Source organism: Protopterus annectens, chromosome 12.part0, assembly GCF_019279795.1.
Source record: "Protopterus annectens isolate FY-2018-M chromosome 12.part0, PAN1.0, whole genome shotgun sequence".
Taxonomy (NCBI): Eukaryota; Metazoa; Chordata; order Ceratodontiformes; family Protopteridae; genus Protopterus; species Protopterus annectens.
This window is the reverse complement of record NC_056746.1, coordinates 1,533,867,841-1,533,891,794: the sequence shown is the minus strand read 5'-3', so window position 1 is coordinate 1,533,891,794 and position 23,954 is coordinate 1,533,867,841. Positions and strand designations below refer to the sequence as shown.

At 39.2% G+C, this 23,954-nt stretch overlaps 1 protein-coding gene across 3 annotated transcripts in view; it reads right to left on the bottom strand.

The window, feature by feature from the left end:
• FBF1 (Fas binding factor 1) overlaps nt 1-23,954 on the bottom strand; it is a 1,798,645-nt gene that overhangs the window by 1,734,885 nt on the left and 39,806 nt on the right. For all 3 annotated transcript variants that reach the window (XM_044090504.1, XM_044090506.1, XM_044090505.1), the window contains exons 3-5: nt 23,158-23,185; nt 1,338-1,379; nt 194-287 (exon numbers count right to left, since the gene is read on the bottom strand). In XM_044090504.1, the coding sequence (XP_043946439.1) occupies nt 194-287; nt 1,338-1,379; nt 23,158-23,185 (164 nt within the window). The remainder of the gene's footprint in view (nt 1-193; nt 288-1,337; nt 1,380-23,157; nt 23,186-23,954) is intronic.

Genomic DNA, 23,954 nt, shown 5'->3' with positions numbered 1-23,954 from the left:
TAGTACAGCACCCTGAAGGATGACCCATGCTAAGTATATGTGGATCATGTGGGAGGTAAAGACATAATACAGTTTGCTCCAAGTAAAAATATTTCACATCTACATGTAAACTTACCAATGACGCAGACAGCTTCAACTTACAGCCCTCTGTTCAAACTGTAGAGCTGTATGTGCTTTATGTTCCTGTGCTTACCTCTTGCTAGGTCTAGACACAAGTCCCCCTGGCTTGCCGCCAAGGGTTACTGAGCCGCGTACTGGAGATTTACTCTGTTTGGCAGGTGGATCATCTAAAAGGAGACATCAGGAAAAATAAGAGCTTTCATTACACCTTTTCAGAAGTTAAAAATCAATGTCTGCCTGTCTCATCAGAAGTGAACTAACTAAAAACATGATTTCAAACCCAAGTCCAGAACCAAAAGACATCTGGATGATTCCATACTGGCAATATCATACCTAGCTAAATTCACTGAAGAGATGGCAAATGCATTATTATGAAAGATCTTTCCAAATTAATTTTCCCACAATAATGTAACTGACAGATATGTATTTTAGACATTAAATACACACAATACATTCCAGACATCTTCACTTCTAAACTACTTTTTTAATAATTAAAAAAAAGTGTTACTAATGCAAATACTGATCACTCTCAAATTAAACAGCCTTCCTTCATCTATCCACCTTATGCTTTAAGACACAGCTTTTATATACAATAGTCAACTATAATCAGGCAGCATCCTTCAGTTTGAAGCAACTTTCTTGACTTTCTACCTTAACTTTCTTGCTTCATAGCTCCAGATTCACTAATTTTCACAGATATAAATTTTATTGTATTATCTGATAACATCTCCAGTACCATTTGAGAAATACATTCTCTTCCAACAGAAAAACGTCTTAGTTCATTTTATAAACATATCCAACATTTCACTTATTACTTTCTGTTTTGATTAAGTACAGCTGTAGTTCTTTTAGCCTTAGTTTGAAAATTTCATTACAGTGGTCTCTGCCAAAAGGGCAGCTTGTCACTATCCTGTGCTGAATCAAATTTGTTTTCAAATGAGAGCTCCAGAACTAGAGATATTGTCCTGTATACAGCCTTAGGAGTGCCATGATGGCTTTTTGTCTTTTGCTTCCAATGTCTGTCACAGACAAAGAATAAAAAATGATCCTTGTCACCATTACCAGTGTTGCAACACCACACTTAATCCACCAGTTAGAAATAAAATAATAAATAGAACATCTGCTAATCAGATGTCATTATCTGCTATTGACTATAGTCTGGTTTTAGCTCTATTACTTATGGTGCTTCTTTTGGGTACTAAATATGCATAACTTACCACCGTCTCCAAGAAGGTCATCCAGAACACTATCTATGGAGCCTAGGTACAAAAAAGCAGCAACAGTGAGGAAGGTAATAAAAGCAAAAACTTAAAAACAACTAATTAAGATACCAGTTTAAATACAAATATTGCAGTCTGACAATACAGTATGAAAAGTTTTTAATGGAGGCAAGCAATTCATTCATCTGTGTAGAATTAGAAAATGGCAAAATGTAAATATAGACCTTAGTACAAATGTATAAGCCTGCAAAAGATGACCAACGAACATAATTTACAGAATAAGCTAATGCATTACCCTACAGAAAATGTTCATATACTGGATTGCGGTCATCACTACAGATATCCAACTACATGTACACTTGTATTTTGTATTCCAATTTTCCTTAAACATATCTTTATTCTCTAGAAGTAGACTATGTACTATGATTACTTTCTGATAATATGTTTTCTTTCTGTTACTTAAAATGAAACATTGTGAATACTGCTTCAGGATACAGCAGACTAGTTTGCGCAAATATGTTAATAGTTTGCAAAGTTTGGAATATAAACACTTCTTTCGGTGGACAACATTTCATGTGTATTTTATGTGTTTTTTTTCCAGCCACTTTATGGACTTACAAAATATTACATTGACAGGCCCTTACATACTTTTCTGCTCCTCTAGGAGCAACACAGTTGCACACTGAGCAGCGTTGCCTTAACGATCAAAATTAGCCTGCACAAAGTATAGGTCCCTCTTGTAGTCTTGGCGCTACCAGCATAGTCCTGCTAAATTAACCCATTCTCTTCCCTAATAAAAATACAGTAAGAGAGTGCTATCATAGATGGGCAGTTTCCCATCATCTCTCTGGTCAGCCTGATAGACATGGGCATCCTGTGGTAATGTAGCAATTGACTCATGCATACTGACAATCATTTACTCCCGAAACAAACAAAAATGAGGGAGATGTAGTTACATTATGAAACTGGAGGCAAGATTCTCACAGAAGGACAAACTGAATGTCAAACAGGTTGTCAGTACACACACACTTCCCACACTAAATAAGGACACAACACATAAAGCCATATATGTGGAGGTACTCACTAGTAACTTAACCAAAAGATCAGACGCCTCCCAAATGGAAATCACTCACACACAATGCAAAACAGAACCACAACACAACACAACACACACACACACACACACACACACACACACACACACACACACACACACACACACACACACACACACACCAGTGTCTCAACAAATAAGCCCATAAAGCATAACACCACAAAAAAGAAGTTATGTACTTACTATAATGTTCCTTCCATCTGTGTTGTCCATTTTCATTCTTCCTCAACCGTTGGGTTTGGATCTGACTTGGACGCTTTTTACAGCTCATGGAATACTGAAAGCTCTTGAGCTCCTCTCCTACCCATAATCCAATAGTCCCTTATCATACTTCAGATCTTGTCGGTTGACTTTTAGTGAATATAGAAATAATAAATACCAGTATCTGGAGATCAAATAAAAGAACACTGGATCCTGTAGCATCTTCTGATCCTTCCAAAAGAAGTCAAACTGGTAGGGGGTTGTTAGGGAGGGAAGTTGAGGAAGAATGAAAATGGACAACACAGCTGGAATATTATGGTGACCACATAACTTCTTTATCTGATGTTGTCATTTTTATTCATTCCTCAACTATTGGGACAGAATCCATAGCTGCATCAGTCCCAAGAGGACTCATAGGAAGGATATTCCTAAGCACCGCTAAGCAGAAGGCTGCTCTTCCCCTAGAGACCAGACCCAATTTGTAATGTGCAATAAAGATAAGATGGTTAGCCCAGGTTGCAGCTGCACAAATATCATCCAAGGAAGAGCTAGATAAAAACACTGAAAAGGTTGCCATAGACTGGTAGAATAAGCTTTTAGAGGTTTGGGCAAAGTCAAGCCTGCTTTTTGGTAAATAAATGAAATACAATCAGTTAACCATTTGGTTAAGGTCACTTTGGTAACATTTACCCAATTTTTAATCTGAAAATGAGACAAATAATTGATCTGCTTTCCTGAAAATATTTGCTCTCTGTAGGTAAAAATATAACAGCCTATGAACCTTCAACAAATGCAGCATATATTCTTCATTTGAAAAATCTGGCAAACTGGAAGACTGATAGTTTGATTAATATTGGATTCTGACACCACTTTAGGAAGGAAGGATGGATTAGTTCGTATGGAAACCTTGTCCTTATGAAAAATCAAATAAGGAGGTTTAGAAGATAGGACTTGAAGTTCTGATACTCTTAGCAGATGTAATGGCCACTAAAAGACAGTCTTCCAAGTTAAAAATTTCAATTCACATTTGGCTGGCAGTTCAAATGGAGACTGGGTCAAAGCATGTAAAACCAATGGGGAGAGTTGGATCTTTAAAAGGGGGCCTAAAAAGAAAGGCTCTCCTTATAAAGGCCTTTCAAAGTTTGAAACAGGCTAAAGATGAATTATTTACCTCAAAGTGAACATTAGAAATGGCAGCTAGCTCTACTTTAACAGTTGAAGAACTGGCACCTTTGTTAAAAAATTTTGCTAAAAACTAGAGAACCTTAGGTACTGGTGCTGAAAAATGATCACTGCAATTCTGCTGCACCCAGATAACACACCTTTTCCATTTACTTCTGTAAATTCTTCTAGCTGAAGCTCCGTTGGAGGATAAAAGAATGTGGAGAACAGGGAAAGACAGCCTGGAGTGCCTTGCCGTTAATGGAAGTGGAGAAACCATGTGGTTAACTTTAGGCTTAAGATGTCTGGGTGTATCATGTTTGTCGATGAGACAGGTCTGGAACTGGATGAATTAGATGAGGCCGAAGAAAAGAGAACCAAATCTGACAAGGCCAATAAAGAACAATGAAGATTACTGTGCTCTTCAATTGAGATGCTTTCTGAAGGAATTTGGGGATTAAATGTACTAGAGGAAAGATGTAGAGGAGACTGAGGCCAATCATAGAGAAGCACATCTCTTGGTGACTCCCCTTGTGGGGGGACCAGTGCAAAGAACTTGCTGCGCTTGTTGTTGGAGGGGAGATGCAAAGAGATCGCAGCAAGGTTGGGCCCATCAACAGAATACCTTTTCAGCGACTTTCATGTTGAGTGACCACTCGTGAGGCATTACAATGGACATGCTTAACTTGTCTGTAATCACGGATTTCCCAGAAATGCACATTGCTATCAGAAATCGATTGGATGAGCTCTCCCACTGCCACACTCTCAGAGCTTCTCAACACAGGGGGTAAGACTCGATTCCTCCTTGTTTGTTGATGTACTAAACTACTGATATACTGTGCATTTGAATCTCATTGGTCCCAGAGGGGAAAGTGTCTTGGAAGGCCTACAACACTAGTATCTCCTCATCTCCTGGACACTGATAGGAGTACTGGCCTCATCGGGGGACCATGTGCCTTGGACTTTACCAAGAAGTGAGCCCCCAACCCAATCTGGGAAGCATCTGTGGTAACTATGATCTTGGGCTGAGGGAAAATGAGGGGGAGATCTTGCATTATCTGATCACAGTGAATCCACCAAAGGAGGTCATTTTTGCAAGCCTGAGTTACTTTGATTTGGGTGGATAAGGGTTGATGCAGAATGGACCATTGAGTCTCTAGGGTCCGCCGAAGAATTTTCATGTGATATCTTGCTAGCTGAACCAAAACTATCACAGCAGACAATGAGCCCAAAGCTTTAAGAATCAATCCAACTGAGAGGAATTTTGAATGATCTTTCTGACCTGGAATCATATGGTTTCTACCCTTGGTAAGGGAAGTGAAGCTGTCAAGGAAATTGTGTTGAACAAGGCTTCAATAATCTCTAATATCCTAGTTAATTCTAGTTGTGATTTGCTGTGACTGACAGTAATTCCCATATGGGAACAAGCATAACTGGAATACATAATCTCGTGCTTTGATCAGATGATGCCTGGTCAGAGTGGTTATGAGCCAGTAGTCCAAGTAAAGAAACACCTGGAATCCTTGCAGTCTCAAGTGAGCTGCTACTACTACTACTATGTACTTGGTGAACATTCCGGGGACTGTGGTGAGACCAAAGAGCAGAACTCTAAATTGGTAATGACTGGTTTCCAAAAGTGTAGGTATCTTCTGGATCATCTGTTCCTTTTTCTGTGATAGTAAGCGTCCTGAAGATCTATAGAGCACATCCAGTTGTCCTTGTGCAAGAAAGGCAAAATGGACTCAACCATGACCATCCGGAACTTCATATACTGAACTGATTTGTTCAGATTGCTGACATCCAATATTGGTCTCCAGTCTTCCGTTTTCTTTGACACTAAAAATAATCTTGAGTAGGTTCCAGACTCTCTCTAGTCTAGTGGGACCTCTTGGATGGCTTTCTAGCAGCTTTTTTACTTCCAGTGCTGCTGCTTTCCTCTGACTGGGTGGAACACTGGGAATTTTGTTTATTGTTAAGGGGGGTATTATATAACTTCTGGAAATAATCCTCTGTGCCCATGAATCTTTTACAATCTTTAGCCAGGCTCTCTGGTATAGTGAAAAACAACCCCTGACTGCCTCCAGAGGTGGACAATTGGGCCTACTTTCAGGAGCGCTGGTAGGATCCATTGGAGAAAGTATCTCTGGGCCCTTGGTTTTGCAGCCTTCCTCTGCCACATGGGTGGTATCTCCCATTAGAGTCCCCCCTGCCCCTCTGCCCCTGGGGGAACTATCTCCACGTGGATGCTGGAAGGTACCCTGGGACTTTCTGAACCACATTTTTTTACCACCTCGTGGATTCCTAGAAAAGGTCCCCCGAGGAGTTGAAAAATGTACACCCACAGCAGACAGGGTTTTACCTTCCTGCTCATACCTGGATAGTGCGTCTTTAACTTTGGGGGCCAAATAAAGAACTTCCATCAGAGAGAGCACTGACAAAGGAAGACTTGAGGAGCTCCGTGAGATCACATAGGCACATTTAGGTATGCCTTCTAATGGAAGCACCTGAACCTGCTGCCCTTGAGGAACTCTCAGCTGTGTGTGAGATAAGCCTCATGGATTAATTCAAAATGGACTAATAGGATAGCCAACTGAGAGGCAGTGGAGCTCTCTACCTCAGAAGTAATGGTCCCGGAAGGGATTTAGTGAGTTCTGGAGACTGGTGAAGTGTGCCAAACAGTTCAGCGACCAAAGCTCAATGGTCGGTAAAGCATATACACACTTTCTGAATTTGTCCAGTGCCCTAGACTACTGTTAGGGGCATGGACAGAGGAACTTTCTTCTGCAAGTTCCTTTTTTTTTTCTGGCCAGCGCTACGACCATGGCTTCAACTGGTACTCCCTTGCTCCAAAATTCTCTGTCCTTGGGTGGTGCCAAAATCCTGTCTGGTCTCTTGGAGATCAGCTCAACAGAATCAGATTCCTTCCACTCCCGTTGAGAGATCAAATTAATGAGCTCATCAGCAGGTGGGGTCACCCAGGAGGTAGACAGGCCAGCCCCAAAGGCTTCCAGAAATACTGATTCCTCTTGGGAAGGGTTGTCAACTGACCACCCACCCCTTTGCTTGAGGATCTCTAGTATGTCTCCAAATGAGACATCATCAGGTGGTGATCTTGGGAACCCTTCCCCCTCATCGAGATCAGTATCCCCCATGACAGACTTTTGAGGAGAGTCTAAGTGACTCCTTTTTCATTTTCTCTTCATAGGGACTTCTTTGGTGGGGTGTTTTGGAGAAGTATCAGAAGAAATCAATATACCTTGAGGGGTATCCTGGAGACTTTCAGCTGGCTCTCCTTGTGTAGCAGGAAGTTGAGGCTCTTGATGCAAAAACAACTGGGTCTGGGAAGTTGGAGCCAAGGAAGGTGGAGGTGTCCTTTCTCTTGGAGCAGAGAAAACTCTCTCTACTACCTCAAAAGCAGAATGCCTCTTGGCAAAAGGAAGAAACAGATGGCTCCAAGAAGACATGCTTCTAAACCATTGCCTCCTTCTGACTGGAGGGCAAACCACTTGAGTCAGAGCAGAGCTGTCAAGAGCTGAGGCTCACAGGGTTAGAGATGGCTCTGACAATCTAGGAGTTGACTCCAACACCTCAGATCTGAAGCCAACGCTACAGCTCTAAGAGTCATCACAGCCAGTCCACTCAGAGATAGTGCCAGAGTAGAAGATACAGTGACCTTCGTATACAATGAACTTTTGATCCAATGCGGATGGATCTGAGATTCTCTGTTCCAACTGCTCTGAAACCAAAAGGTTGAATCAGATAAAGAAACAAAATAGTTGGGATATTACTTATGAAGGTAATGAATGGAATAGAAGCTGGAGAACCCCCATTTGAATTTGCATAGAGAGAAATTTCCTCATCACCCTATACACATTTGCTTTAGTCAAACTTCTGAAGGATCAAGAAGAGGAAGCAATAGAAAGATCCTGGAGTAGTGGCATCTCTTGGAAAGGAGGTGGGAGACAGAAATTTATTGGATTGAGAGTGAGAGTAGGAAGGACCTGAAGGAGAGCTATCTCTAATGCTTCTTTGGATCCAATGAGGTCGGCTCTGGTGTCTTAGATGTTGGATCCGAAGAAATCAGACTGGAGGTTTTGGTCTTCAGATCCGATGGAATTGGATCTGATGATTTAGTTATTTTAGAAGGCAGCTCCAAAATCATAGCAGCAGAGCCTGAAGGGTCTGATGGATGCTTTTTAGCCTCCTTTTTATCACCTTTCTTGGGGGTTTGAGCCCCCAATGCCATATCACAGGATTACAGTGGCATTAATCCTCTTAATATTAATTTATTTTTCTGATCAATAAGAGTCCTTGGATTAAAGCCCTTACATATATCACAGGAGGCGTTTAAATGGGCCTGGCTTAAGCAATATACACACAACTTCTGTGTATCTGAAAAAGGGATCTTATGGCCACAGGCATTACATGTTTAAACCTCAAAGATTTTTCTGAAATTGCTATGTAAATGCCAAGAAAAAGGAGAAAGAGAAAAGGGAAGGGAAAGAGATTATTTTTTTAACTTTAAGTAAGCTATCTAGAAATACCAAAAATGCTAAGTAAAAGAACACTACCTAAAAGTTAGAAGAAAGGGGGAAATTACCAGCAGTGGTAATTATGGAAAAATACAATAAAAATTGTAAGAAGGGCAAGAGAGGTTGAAGTTAAAATAAGAAAATTCTAATTAGTAAAAAAATATGAATATTGGAAGTTATAAAAGGTAAATTATTGTATTACTCACAAAACACTAGCTAAACTCGAGAGCTAACAGCAACCAATGCCCGAATGTGAAAGTGGCAAACGAGATATGAGGTATGGTAAGGGACTAGTGCATTACGGGTAAAACAGAAGCTCGTGAGCTTTTGGGGGGTCCACCAGGGTGGCTTGTTTTTTCGGCAAGACCTGTTTTCAATCTGGTCAGGTACAGCTGATTATATACAAGAGCTGTAAAAAGCAGCCACATCAGATCCCAACCCAATAAGCTTAGGAATGAATGAAAATGACACCACCAGATTCTAATGTATTGGTCAAAGGTGACTCTATTGTGAGACACATGGATATTCCCCTCACCAAGCTGGATAAGATGTGGGTTATGGTTAGCTGTCTGTCATGTGTCAGGATCCATCAAGTCACTCAATCCACTTAGCCACAAGTACCGGTATGACTCCGTCCTAGCCCATGTGGGGGTGAAAGACTTGAAACATACCTCACTGGACTACATGAAGAGAAACATGACTGAGCTCTCAGATTGTGTGTCACAGGCAGGTGTAAGCCTAGCCTTAAGCAGCACTCTACCTTCTCCAAGGATGATGCCACAATACAAATAAAAATTATTGACTTTAACAATTGGTTTAGCTTGGTGTCAGTTGAAGGGGATTCAATATCTGTCATCCTGGGAAGACATGGTTGACAGAATATGCTGCTTTGCCAGAGATGGTGTGCACCTGTCTCCTTCAGGCTTCTGAGTACTGGCAAAGGCATTAGCCACCCCTATTGTGTCTTTTTTAAGCAGTGTCAAAATAACCAACCTCCCAACATAATTAAGTCCTCTCTAGATAAATTCAAGACACTGCTCCTTATTGCTAGGAGTTTAAACAAGAATCTGCACTCCCTAGAAGCACTCCTCACTTTGGAAGATGCTGACATTTGTGCAGTCACCAAGACATGGTTCAAAGGCGCAGAAAGCACCCTGACCATGAAGGGCTACAATGCCTTCCAAATGTTCAGGCCATAAACTTGGCATGAAAGAACCAAAGGAGGAGATGTATCAATCTTCATTAAGGATAAGTACACCACAAGACTGGTCAAACAGTATGACTTTCTTGAAATACATCATGTCCAATTAACTATAGGCAAAGCCCCTACCACATCATAGCTAGCTATAAGTCCCCCACCAAGAAACAGGAAAAGCATACAGCATACCTAGACTTACTGGAGTCTCTTGCCACACAGTCCAATACCTTACTCATGGATGATTTTAAATTATCCTACCATCGACTGGGAAACATACATGACCACAAACATGCTGTCTCAGAGATTCTTGGACTTTCAATGCAAAGGCTCTGGAAAAGCTAGTCAGCACACCCACACAAGGTTCAAATGTCCTGGACATAGTACTCACTAACATGGGAGAGCACTGCACCACCCATGCGATGCCCTCTAGTAAGACTGACCATAAATTAGTCTTGCTTGACATAATTATAAGACCAAGTACCCCATCAAGCTCAAGAATACTTAAGAATTTTTCTAAGACAAAATTACCTCCTACTAAGTGATGGTATAAGAAGTTTCAAAGCCTCCTCAAATGCATATAACACAGGCTCCTATGCAGAAGAGTACACCAATGCCTTGTATAACCACTTAAGCAGTTGTATATAAATCGGGTGTACCTGACAGGATTAAAAACAGGTCTTGGTGAAAAAACAAGCCACACTGGTGGATGCCTAGTATAAATAGGCTATACAACAAGGCTAAGAAACTAATGTCCAAAACAAGAGGGACCTGGCTCAGCAGAAGAGCAATCCCTCTCTAGCTTAAACAAACAAATTAGAGATCTTGTCAAATCTTCCAAAACTAATTACAAAGCAAAAATAGCCTCCTTAGCCAAGGATAATCACAAGGAATTCTTTAACTACATCCAAAATCTAAAAAGGAATACCCAGCTATGTGCTAAACTGGTTGTGGATGGCACCACTCATACTCAACTGAAAGTAATAGCCAACCTGCTTGCTGACAAATTTGAAGAAAATGTCACAACCCTATCCCCTCCAGTCAAACCCCAAAGTATACCCGCCAACATTCCTCAGCCTATTATCTCAAGAGAGTAGGTCATCTCTGTGCTCTCCAAGGTCAAAAACATAGCATCAATGGGACCAGACAACATTCAAGGTTGCCTTTTAAACAACTTATACATGGCCTAGCAGACCCACTTGGATCCTTGTTGGACCTCAGCATGAGAACTGGCTATGTTCCAGCAGAATGGAGGACAGCAACAGTAATCCCTCTGCACAAAGTGGGACTAGCAACCGACCCTGGGAATTATAGGCCCATAAGCTTGACTAGCTATGGAAAGAATCATTACGGACCTTATTAATCAGGACATAAGTAAACTCCAAACTCTGGACCCAACTCAATTTGGATTCGTTAAAGGTAGATCAAGCCTGTTAAACATGGTTGACTACTTCAAGAAAGTCACCAAGGCCTAGACAAGGAAAATTCAGTGCATACCACCTATAATGACCTAGCCAAAGCATTTGACACAATCCAGCACTCTGGTATTATACAGAAACTCTTCAAATTGGGAATTAACCCCTATATTACCAGATGGGTAGCAAACTGGCTCGCTGAAAAGACACAAACTGTCAAAGTGGGTGACTTCACTTCTAGCAAAAGACCAGTCACCAGTAGCATACCACAGGGTTCTGTTTTGGTCTCTTACTGTTCTGAATTTATTTCTCATAAGTCCAGGCAAACTTGGACAGCCTCTGGCTGACCAAGTTCATTGACAATTGCAAATTGGAAGCAATCATCGCGTCCCCCAGTGATGTTAATATACTACAGACAGGGTTAATGTAGACAAAGAACTGGTGCCAAAGCCATGGATTAAAGTTAAAAGCAAAAACAAATGCATTATTATTCTCTTTGGGAAAGTTGACAACCCTGCTAATTACATTATAGACAGCATCTCCCTAAGTGTAGACCCAGTGGTACATGATCTGGGTACTCAGGTTAATAACAATCTGAACTTTGACCACCACATATCCACAACAGTAAGGAAATCCTTCTATGTGGCACATCTTATAAGTAAAAGCATTGCATCTAGATCTAAAGATATTATAATTCCATTATACTCAGCATTTATCAGACCAATGACTGAGTATAATGCTCCCTTCTGCATACATCTCACCAGACACCTGCAACAACTGGAGAGGCCACAGAGGTTTCTCACCAAAAAACTACAGGGTACACAAAACAAGTCTTACACAGAAACACTGAAGGCCCTGTCACTCATACCTTTCAGCTGTCCAGATTTTCACAGAATGTCCTGATTTTCACCTCAAATTTTTTTTCTGTTCCTCATAAAATTGTGGTTTTCTGGCAAATCATTGAGGACTGAAATCAGAAAGTAATGGCAGACATTTGAGTTTCAGACATCATATCCCTCTAATGTAAAACCTGTTAGTCCATCAACTTTCTTAGCTTGTAAGAGCATTATTTAAATAGAGTCCCTATTTTTGGGCCTTTGTCCCCCCATTATTTGCAGCTTTGTCCAGATTTCTTGCTCAAAGAGGTTGAGAGGTATGCTGCCACTGTATTCTGTCTCCTACAGGTTGCTAGGGGGTGACCTGTGCCTGGCTTACAGAATTGTCCCTTACCCGGCCCTGATGAAAAAGCTACACATTTGTACAGCAAACTGCAGGAGGGTCACTCACTCCAGGGATCTTAACCTAGCCTCTGACATGAACAGCTGATGCTGGACAAATAGATACAGCTCCCAGAGACTGCCAATTCCCTGCAACAAGCTTCCAATTCACATGAAACAGAGGCCCTCCCTGACCTTCTTTAAATGTAACCTAGATCAATGGATGGGTGGACTGCAAATTCACTCCTGGGGTGGGGCCATATCCCTCCTGGACAGAGGCAGTTTGCAACAATAGACCATTAATTCTGTGAACTTCACTCACCTAACTATCAACAATTGGGACGTCTCAAGATAAATATGGCTAGGCTTGTAAGGGCTCTAAGGCCGTTAGCCTACTAGCCTCCTATGAATCTATGAATAACATTAAACAAGTCAGTTTTGGGGTTGACTTGTGCAAATGCAGACTATATGTAGCTATACTGTGGAAATCTCTTTTCTGTCCCTCCAATCAGGTTTAATTTGATGTTTTCCAGCTACAAACAATCCCTAATAATTTTACTAGTATTTACTGACTAATTAAATGAATATCAGAATAATTTTAAAATTACTCACATGGTACTAGGCATTAGTCTGGAGACTACATTTATTGCAACAAAGCCATATTAATGACATTCAACAAGTAGAAAGCACCACTTATCAAATTTAAGGCAGTGCAATACCTTTTTTACCTTGATGCATCTCTTATCAAATGTAGAGCACTGCAATAGTTTATTACATTGGCTCAAGACATCCCACAATATAAAACAAATCACTATCTACAAAGCTAAGATCACCCCCCCCCCAACATCCATTTTTAGAACATCCAAAACAACAAATTTAAAAGAATGTGAAGGGAATGTATTAATATGTTTCGCCAATGCATTCAATTCATTACCATCACATATTGCTCTTATATGTTCACCACTACGTTCTTTAAGCTTCTTTCAGTTTTACCAATTTTTTAATTCATTAATTACGTTAATTGTTTGTCTACTTAATCCACAGGAAGTGATGTATTTTATCAGTTTGAAAAAGTTTGGCAGAAGCCAAACAAAAGCATTTACTGGAATCTTTTGTGTACTACGTTATTTGTTTTGCTTTACATTAAACGTTTCAGTCTATCCGTGATTTTAGTTTTTTGGTCGGATTGTTGGTTTTGGCTCTTACTATCTACAAGCAACTGCTCCAACACTAGTGCTATGATACTACAAATAGAAGCCACATTAAGCAAAATGAGAAAAGATGTACAAAAATGTCATTTGCACTTCTTTTAGTGGCTTTGATTTTACTGTTTGAACTGCTTGAAAATATATGCTTAAAAATACATTCATGTAGCTTCGGAATCATTAACAGAGCAAGAAAAGTCTCTGAGCAAATATACATCTACATTAAGTACAGCCCTTCACTAATTTCATAAAGTGTAAATCTTCACAGCTGACAAACAGTTGCTACAATTCTGACACATATGCCATACTTCATTTCATTAACATTTGGAGATTAAAAATCAGTAACCTGGAAGTTGACAAATGTGGGACTACAAAGCAATAATTATATTTGTGAAACATGACAAAATAAGAAAATCTGGAAATACTGGACATTTTTTAACTCTGTTAAACTTGTAGGGGATTCTAAAGCCTACGCCCTACTTCATGTCATTAATGTTCGGAAAAATACTCTCAGGAGAGGGGAATAAGAGGGAGACAGTTAACTAAGTAAAACAATTTTTTTCTTAATATTGCCATTTAAATTGCTCAGGATTTTCTTTGCATCTAGGTGTGATTTTTCCTTTTGCTTTTCTCTTCTCTCCTTCTCCTTGCTCAGCTTTAAGAAATGTAGGTACAGAAATGTAAAAGAAAAATCAAAGCTGGCTAAAAGAGCATGACAAAAAAAAATTAGTGTGAATTTTCTCATTCTTGCATAGGGGAATAACTGGGTTAAAGCCATTATCTTAATCTAGTAGCAGGTTTTAAAAGAAAGTAAGCAAATGAAAAAATATTGAATATTATAAGGCTTTTTTTCTAGTAAAAAGTTTTATGTCTGGTTCCCACACCTCTAGCAGATAATCTGATAAAGAGAAATGACTTGGAGAAAAAGTTTTCTAAAAGCATTCAAGTGCTTTCCCATCTGAGAGAGCTATAAATATAAGACAAAAATCAGACAGCACTTAATAGAACCACAGGCTACACCATGCACGTTAGCATGGATAACCATTCATTTAGGCTCGAGTCTGTGTGGCAGTCAGTTTAGAACATTTGTTCCTATCAGAAGGATACAACTTCAACATTTGAAGATGTACATTTATTTTGTGTTATTAAGTTAATAGGTTTTAGGGGGTATTGGGTGTGTATGTGTACTTCTGAGTCTTTTCAATAAAACAAACACTTCTGTAAGATGTGGCATAGGCTCAAATTTAGATGACAAGAAACAAATGTATAAAAGATTAACCTGCCAAACAGTGCATGCATGTAACACAAAAGCTAAAACTAGACATTTAACAAAAAAGCTATTAAAAATAAAAGGTAGGAACAATAGTCTCTCAAGAATATGATGCTTTCTATGATGTTTTTAAATGTTAATGGTCTCAAAGATAAATACAAAAAAGAAAGAGTAGCGAACTATATTTAAAAAAAATGTAGAGTGCAAATAGCTATGCTACAGGAGACATACTTGGAAAGAACATGTGAATTTGATAAAAAAGGTATTCAGGATGCCTATTCAGCAGAAAACCTGGGGCAAAGGAACAGAACAGTAGTTATATTAATTGCAAAAGGAGCTACAATAGTAATGTCAGAGGACAAAAAAAGGCAATAATGGTAAATTTGTAGTACTAAGGGGCTACTGGCAAAGGAGGGGGATGACAATGGCATGTATTTATATTCCTCCGAAAACTGCTTTAATGCAGCTTAAAAAAATTTGGTGAGAAATAGTTAGCTTTCAGCAAAGAATATTACTTATAGGTGGGGACTGGAATTTGATTTGCAATAGTGAAGATGTGTCTGAGGGCCCAGGAGGGAAAATATAACAAAGGAGAGTAGATTTTTAAAGAAATGTTTGAAAATATTTGGCATGCAAGATGTGAATTCAGCACTAGGATTTCAGAGTGAATTTACAAATTATTCTCCAAGATTAAAAAAACTGGGCTAGGCTAGACAGAATATACATTTCACAAGAACATGTGCATTTAAATGAAGGTCTTGATATGCACCCAGTAACTACTTCAGGTCATGTGCCAATAACTACTAAAATAAAAAAAAACAGGGTAATGAAATAAAAATGAGACACTGGCGCTTTCCCACTTGTTTAAAAGAGGGGAATTTAAGGAATGGGTAGTGGAAATTATTTAGGAGCTATTAGTGAGCATAGGAATTTCTTCTGAAAATATAGCGAGGGAGTGGGATAAAATTAAAGTGGAGTTTAAAATTGGGTGGAAATAAAAGAAAATGAGATGTAGTTAACAAGTAACAATAATTATTTAGAGGGACTGACAACTGTTATAGTATTGCAAAATAGGGAGAATCTCACATAAGAAGAGGAGCAACTGCAGAATACTAAACAGAAAATCAGAGATTACCTCAATGATGCAACTGTTTTTTGATAATAACTCTAAAGCACAAAAACTTTTAGCACAATGACTCAGGCAACAGAAAGTGGAAAGGGCTGTCACCAAGCTTAGGGAGTCTATATCAAGGAAGATAACAAGGGATCCTGTAGAAGTATTAGAAATATTTTGGAAATTCTATGAAAGTCCGCATAAAGCAGAGGAATACTGAAATCAAGAAAAGGTGCAAATGGAAATTATTATGGAAGAAAGAAATATGCCAAGGTTAGAGATAGACCAGGAAGGATAAATGGAAATGATGTAAAAATGGTTCTGTATGACCAATCTACAGGAAAGTCTGCAGGAATAGATGGTATTCCTGTGAAAGTTTGGAAGCTAGGAGGGAAAAACTGATAAGGAAAACCTTCCAGATCTTTAACAATATTTTAAGAGGAGGAGAAGTACCAACATTCTGGAAGAAAGAGGTGGTAGCTGATAACACCTAAAGAGGGTAAAGATCCATCAGATCTAGCTTCATACACACCCATTTCAATACTAAACCATGATTAGAAAGTGTGTATGTCTATAATGGCTAAAGGAATGGCAAATGTGATACCAAAATTGATACATAAGGATCAATGTGATTTTGGGGAGGTGAGGCAAACATCTGACATTAATGGAACACTAATGATCCAGAGGGAAGCAGAATGTAAAAAAAAAATACCACTGCTGTTGGTGTGTCTTGATGCAGAAAAAGCATTTGATAAAGTAAGCTGGGACTTTAAGAGCAAAACAATGGAAGCATTTGCATTCCCTGATAAAATTATAAAGTTAATTAGGAGGATATATGATGGACCGAAGGCGAAAATTAAAGTGGGTGGAGTCCTCTCTGATACTGTCTGCTTGGGCAGAGGAACCAGCCAGGAGTGTCCTCTATCCCCTTTGTTATTTCCATTATATTTAGAACCACTGGCAAAGAAAATAAGGGACTAAGAAATTCAAGGATATAATTAGTATGGTAGTCAAGAAAAGCTGGTTCTATTTGCAGATGACATTATTTTATACCAGACAAAACCAGAAACGGACATTATAATGTTGTGGAACATACTGAGACAGTTTCAAATCTTTTCAGGATACAAAATTAAAGAAGTTAAAACAAAGGCAATAGTGGTAAATTATGTACCCACATACGATTTGGTTTAGCAATAGCCATACTTATGGGGACATGATAAAATGAAGTATTTAGGAGTATGGATTAACAATGATTCCATTGTGGCAGCTAAGGATATGTTGGAAGAGACTAAACGATAATAGAAAAACAGAGAAAATGTAAGCTCAAGATACAACCATTTAAAATGTTTTCAGTCCCTTTAGTCTTATACATAGGTCAGGCATATTTTTATCAACCAGAGGAGAAGTTGTGGATAGCAATTAATAAAGAGCTAAAGGATGGGGGGGACAGCAAGAGTCAAGCGGGATAAGCTTATTCTTCCAATAGAACAGGGAGGATTGGGATTATCTGATTTGAAGGAGTATTTCAGAGCAACACAGTTAAGGCGCCTATACATAGCACAAGCAAAAAACTATAATTCAAAGTGGAAAGAGATGATGACACAGGAGGGGAGCTCAAACAACAGGGAGAGACTGGGATTTTGGACACAGACCTTTAAGGAGACCAACAATAATCATACAGAATATTATATTCATCAAGTAGCAGAAAGTATTCTAAGAACTAATCCAACACAGGAATGGAGAAAAGAGATTCTGCTGATAGGGATAACTGCAATTAGGGATACAGACAATAGGGAAAAGGGGCATGGGATTTGTTGGAGAAAAATGGCAAAGGAACCAAGGTACTGGGAGCAAATAACTAGAGAGGGAAAGATGACAGAATGGGAAGACGCCAAAAACTTATTTGGACTGCAGGTTACAGACTGCCTTCCCTGTCAAGGACTGATATCAGAATATAGGCAAAGAGAAACAAATAGGGGCTCTTAAATGAAACACCAGCACCGTTACAGTTTTTAGTAGAATTTAGAATAGGAGTTGCTGTTAAGAAAGGAATAATTAGAGGAGGATATAAAATATTGCATGATAACTAAGAATTAATCACAGGAGATTATAAAGGATTGGTAAGAAAGATTGATAATAAGGCACTAAGCACACAACCAGTCATGAGGGAAATTGACTTTTGACCACCATATTGCCTCTGTTGTATGGAAAGCTTTCTACATGGCCCACCTCATTAGTAAAGGTATCTCATCCAGGGACAAGATGGTCATAACATCCCTGTATTCTTCCCTTATGAGACCAATTATTGAATACAATCCATCTTTCGGCATGTACCTCGCAAAGCACATACAGCAGCTGGAGAGACCACAGAGATTCCTCAACAGCAGAATCCATGGTCTCAAACATCTACCCTACACAGATAGGCTAAAAGCCCTGTCCCTCTACTCAGGTCTCCTACAGACTCCTCAGAGATGACCTCTGTCTGGCATACAAAGCAATCTCTGGCCCTGCCTGATGGGACTGCTGCATATCCGCAAGTCAAGCTCCACTCGAGTAACCCGCCAGTGAGACCTCAACCTGGTCTGTGACATCAATGGGACTTGATGGGAGAGATTTGTGTCCCAGAGACTCCCCCTTTTGTGGAATAGACTCCATCTCCATGTAAAGCAGAGTACCTCATTAAACCTTTTAAGGGCAACCTGGATAACTGGATGGGAAACAGAAAATACACCCCTGGGATTCCACCTATGTCTCTGCTGGACAGTGGCATAAGGTGCTGACTTGTTGGAACATGGGCTAAATTCTTGGCTAGGCTTATAAGGGCATCAGAGCCAATAGCCTAGTAACTTCCTATGATCCTATGAGATTGGATAAGCAATTCGCAATGAAACAATGAGTGGATATATGTACGTCTCCCAAATATGCAACAAAGCCTAGAAGATTTAGGATCTTTGTGTGGAAGTGTTTACATTATTTTTATATCGCAAGTATACTCCAAAGAATTTTTACTCAGGTAAACAGCAAATGTTGGAGGTGTGATGGGGAAAAAAAGATGTAACTGGGAACATATTTTGTGGGAGTGCAATGAGTTAGCAGACTTTAAAGATTCCCTGCAGACTGCTCTGTCAGAGATGCTGGATGAGCAAATTGGTGTAACTAAGGAAATTATTTTTTTTTTCAGCAATGATACACAGTCGGAATTGCCTAGACATAGTAAGGCCTTGCTGAGTTTAATTATGATAGCTGACAAAAAGCAATTACTAGAAAATGGAAATTAAAAAGTCTACACCAATTTTAGTAGAAGTAGCGAAGATAGTAACAGAGATAACAACTGGAATTGGGATCTTTAGAAAAGTGTAGGAGCAAATTACATAGGAAAACATGGGAAATCTGGTATCAATAAATGCAGAGGAGGAATGAGGTTTAAAAGAAGGCAGGAACTGAATGCGCTATGTAATGGCTGACTGGATATATTATAAGAGAGAATGTTTTCAGCTACAGTTGTGTCGGCATAGTTTGTAATGTACAATACTTGCAACTAAGATAGTGTCAGTATGGTTTATTGTCATTTATATAAATGTAAGATTGCCTATGTCATACATAATTTAATAAAGATGTTTCTTGTTTAAAAAAAAAAAACACATAATACGAGATGGAAAAATTCCACTTGTGTGAAATGTGAAGAAAAACAGGTTCAGCTGTGTTTACTGTTTAATTCAATTCAGCATTGACAGAAAAGTAGGAATTAACTATCATTTGCTAGCACTTGTATTACCTTCTTGATGTGTTCTATTTAATGCTTAATTTTAATGCATTTTTTTGTTAACTGGGTAATGAACTGGTCCAGAGCATACACTTCATAGACTTTTTTTCTTCTACGACTTGGGCTACAAGGACTACAGATAGGTCAATCAGCATTTTAGGAAGTGGAAGTAAAACAGGATAACCTGGAAAAATCCCAAGAATTAAATAAAAATAGTAAAAGTAAGTATAGCTGAGCATTATTTTCTTCCTGCATCACAATAAATGTTACAGATGTGATGTATCTTTGAATATGTGGGAAGGGCTAGGAAGATAATCAACGATCCCAGTCACACTGCCCATGGCATGTACTTCCGCCTTTCCTCAGGCAGGTGGTATCACAGCTTACACTGCAAAACATCTACTAGACTGAACAGAAGCTTCTTCCATCTATCCAGGACATTGCTGAACTTGAATGCCAGGCATGACAGCGAATAATTAGATCAATATGCCACTTGCTATGAAGTATCAGCTATAGTAATCACTCTGGCAAATTGCTTCAATAACTGATACAGTCAGTCTGATTTTTATGTTATTAATTCCTAAATGTGCAAAAGTCAGGAGTAAGTCACCACCATACCTCTCAACCTCTTAGAGTAAGAAATCTGGACAAAGCCATTAATATACGTGGGACAAAGGCCCCAAAATAGGGACATTTTATAAACATTGCTCTTACAAACTTAGAAAGTTGATAGAATAATGGGTTTTGCATTAGCCTGAATTTCCTGAAGGGAAATGAATGCTTGGAAGGGTGGAATTTAACACCCACAGCCATCACAGTCAGCCCCATCTCTCATTTCCTTAAGGAGTTTCTTAACTTCAAAACTAAACAGGAGTAGAACCCTAAAGGAGAAGTCTAAATATGTCACCTTAGTGTCCTCAGTAGTAACTATTTGAAATGTTGGGACCTGCTATAATGAATCCAGACACACAGAGACTGAATGGCTGAAAACAGACTTACATATACTAAGTCTAAGATGTGCATTTCCATGAATATTCCCTCTTCTGTGAGGTATGGTGATCACAGAGTTGGAACACAAAGGTTTGAGATGTGTGGAAAACTTGCCCCTTCCAAACTGGGTGTTCAGTTGGGAAGAGCAATCTCTGAGATTCTCTCTTTTCCTGGGTTTTCAGTCTTTTTTTTTTTCAACTTGTCAGTACTCAGCATTTCAAATATCGACATTTCAATAGGAAGCCATTCTCAGCAAAATAGGTCAAGTACAACAAGAACTGCATGCATATATCAATGACAGATTCTGCTGCCTGCACCGAACGCATAGCGGGATAAAGCCCTGACTATGATTCAGGTGAAAAGCTAGGCAGTTGATGGCATAGACAGCTAGGATAACTGGGGGTGCACTCAGGCACAAACATACAATTGATTTCAGGTGCAAGATGGGGACATGCAGGGGATGTTATCTTCCCTCTGTATTTTGTAGTCTTTATCTGGACTTTTGTCTTTGTACTACATGCTTTTACTTCATGAACCAGTGAAGACTGCTTGCTTCTGGAGTTCTGTTTTGTAGGCAAAAAATATTAAAGAGCAGTTTTCTCTCTTTGATTCTACTGTTGCTTCTCTAAGCAGTAGCCTACTGGGAATTGTTTTCCTCTTGATTTTGGTGTTTAATACTGTTGATATCTGAAGATTTAAAATACAATATTTGGTTGACACTCGTTGGGTTTCTCCTTTTCCAGACCCTTTGTCCAGATTTTCAAAATCTGAAGTTTCAGAGGTACGGGAAAACACGTGTCTGTAGCCTCCTCTGAGTTGAGGAGAAACAGGTTAACCCAGTTTCTGCTGAATAATCTGGAGAAACTTTCCAAATGTGGAGTCAGCAGGACAGGAGGGAGGGGAGCTGGCTGATTCATCAACATCAACAACTTCAGCAAGACATAGATCAGGTTCCTTACATTTTAACTTACAAAGGTATTTCTTATATTATTTGGGGTAGAAGCAGTCACTCAGACTCAGGAGCTTCACATAACCTTTTGGTACAAGATGCTTCAAGGAAATAACTTGAGAGAAGCAGGGGATGGGAAGGAAGCCTCTAGCTTTAAGGATCAGCTTGGAAGGGTGGAAGTCTGGAGAAACAAGGGTTGCATATGCAGGCCTAATGTACTTTCCACAATGGGGAAGCAGCTACCCTTGCTGTACAAAATATGTCTACAGAGCTGGTGTTGAAAGTGAGGTGAAGAAGCAGCAGGCACAGTAAAAACTGGTGCTGGAGTCAGTAATATCTGAAAAGGCTGACACAGAAATCATTGATGATGAGAAGGGCAATGCCAAAATTATGGGCCCCAGGACCACTGGCACCCAAAATGTTAGGGAAGGGTGCTAGAGTAGGGTTCCAGCCTATCAATTCTGAGAAGGCTGGTGTCAGAAAATTCAGCATCAGTAACACCAATTCCTGAGACGTGTACCTGTACCATAATGGCAGATGTCAGGACAGTGATGGGTCCACCAGCACTACAACTTTTATTACAAGACAAAAAAAGACATACTTGTACAGAATAAGGATGGAACAGCTGAAGCCCTGGAACTCTGGGGACAAGACTTGGAACCCTGGTTTGCTTAGTGCCAAATATCCCAAAGGCGTCATCCAGTTGATTACAATTAATTTGTAGGAAGGCAGGGGACTACTCCTAAATTAGAACGTGTGCCTTACTGAAGGGGAATCCTCAGCTAAAGGGATCTGAATGGCTGATGAATCAACTCTTGTCAGATATAAAGACCCCTTATTTTTTTTCTTAAAAGAAACATCTGATTTTTAAACTTTTTTTGCATGTGGTTCACATAAGTGGGAAAAAAAGAAAGATGAATGTGATCGTGAATGACACATTTTCTTCAAAGAAAAAAACATTTGGTGTTTGTGGTGTCATTAAATCCTAGGCAGACAGAACAATGAAGGGTGTCATAATGGATGCCCAAACAATATAAACACCTAATGTGCCCATCAGCAGGTGGAACTGATCTGCTGAAAGCACATTATGAGAAAATGGGAGAGGACTTTATGTGAAGGAGGAGGCCATAGGTCCAGCAGTGGAAAAAGTAACATAGAAAGGAGAACAGAGATGTACTCATGTCTACAGAAAAGGCAAACGGATTAAAAAGAAAAATAATAATTATGGTGATCCACATGGATAAATATCTTCAAAAACAAGACCATTTCTTCATCAGCCAAAACTTTCATGTTTAAGCAACAACTGTGAAGAAATGGCCGGGCTGTATCTAATGGGAAAAGAGGAGTATGGCAGCATAGAAAATAGTTCAAACACCTATAGCGCAAGTGCCACATGTTGCCAAAACTAACTACTTTTTATCAGCTCTACATTTTATTAGACTCTGCACATCTTGGCCTCTACACACCCTCCCTCTCAGCCTTCAAAACCATTCAGAAAGACTTCCTAGCCAAAATCTCTCTCTCTTCTTGCTCAACACCAGGATACACTATACCAAAAAATATATATAACAAAAGCTGTACAGTGAACTAAACAAGGAACTGTTTAAACACAGAGCTTTTATGCTAAGTTCGTAACTTTGCTACTGTGTTTCAAAGCAGGAAACAAAATCACAAAAATTATCATAACTTACTTCTTAGGTCCTTTTTGGATTTTGAAGCCTAGAATGAAAGAGAAAAAAACTAAGTAAGTCATCATAATTACTTAAATTCACTGTAGGCAGGTGTAGACTGACACACTTTAGATAAATGTGAGATTATCCATCTTTAAAAATGCAGCTTTAATATTCAGAAAAGGTGTACCAAGGAACAAAGCTAGCACATGGTCACTGACAAACAGGGTATAAGAACAGCTGGGACCTTAACAAAATGTGTCTCAAATTAGTCTTGCAGCCTTGTATCAAATAATTTACATGTTGTTATATAAACTAAACAGAAAACAAGAATCATTGAGATAAATTAATTTCCCAGTTACAATCTCTGCCAATGTCTGCAAAGCATAATTTCTTTATCTCCATGTCAGTGCTACCAGCAGTTAATCATGCAAGTAAAGTTCATACAAGCCAGAGACATAAAATCCTTAAATGCACCCAAACAGATTTTTAAAAATCAGACACATTTTACCTTCAGAAACTTTCTGCTCTCACCTCTTCTTCTTTGCTGGTAACGAAATAGTTTCACACAGAATAATCCCATTTAAATAAAACTGATGCTATAGTCTAAATCACAAAGCTCAAACATACTTAAACTCATAAAGCCAGCAGTGGACCAGAATGTGTTTCAAACTTGTAAACATCCCCCATAAAAGAAGTATGTAATAGGATTACCTATGTAAAGCAGACTATAAGAGTAGTAAGGAAATGCAGTTATGCAGATCCTAAATGCAGCCAGTAGGTTAAGATTTAAAAAAAAAAAATCTGTCAAGCTAAAT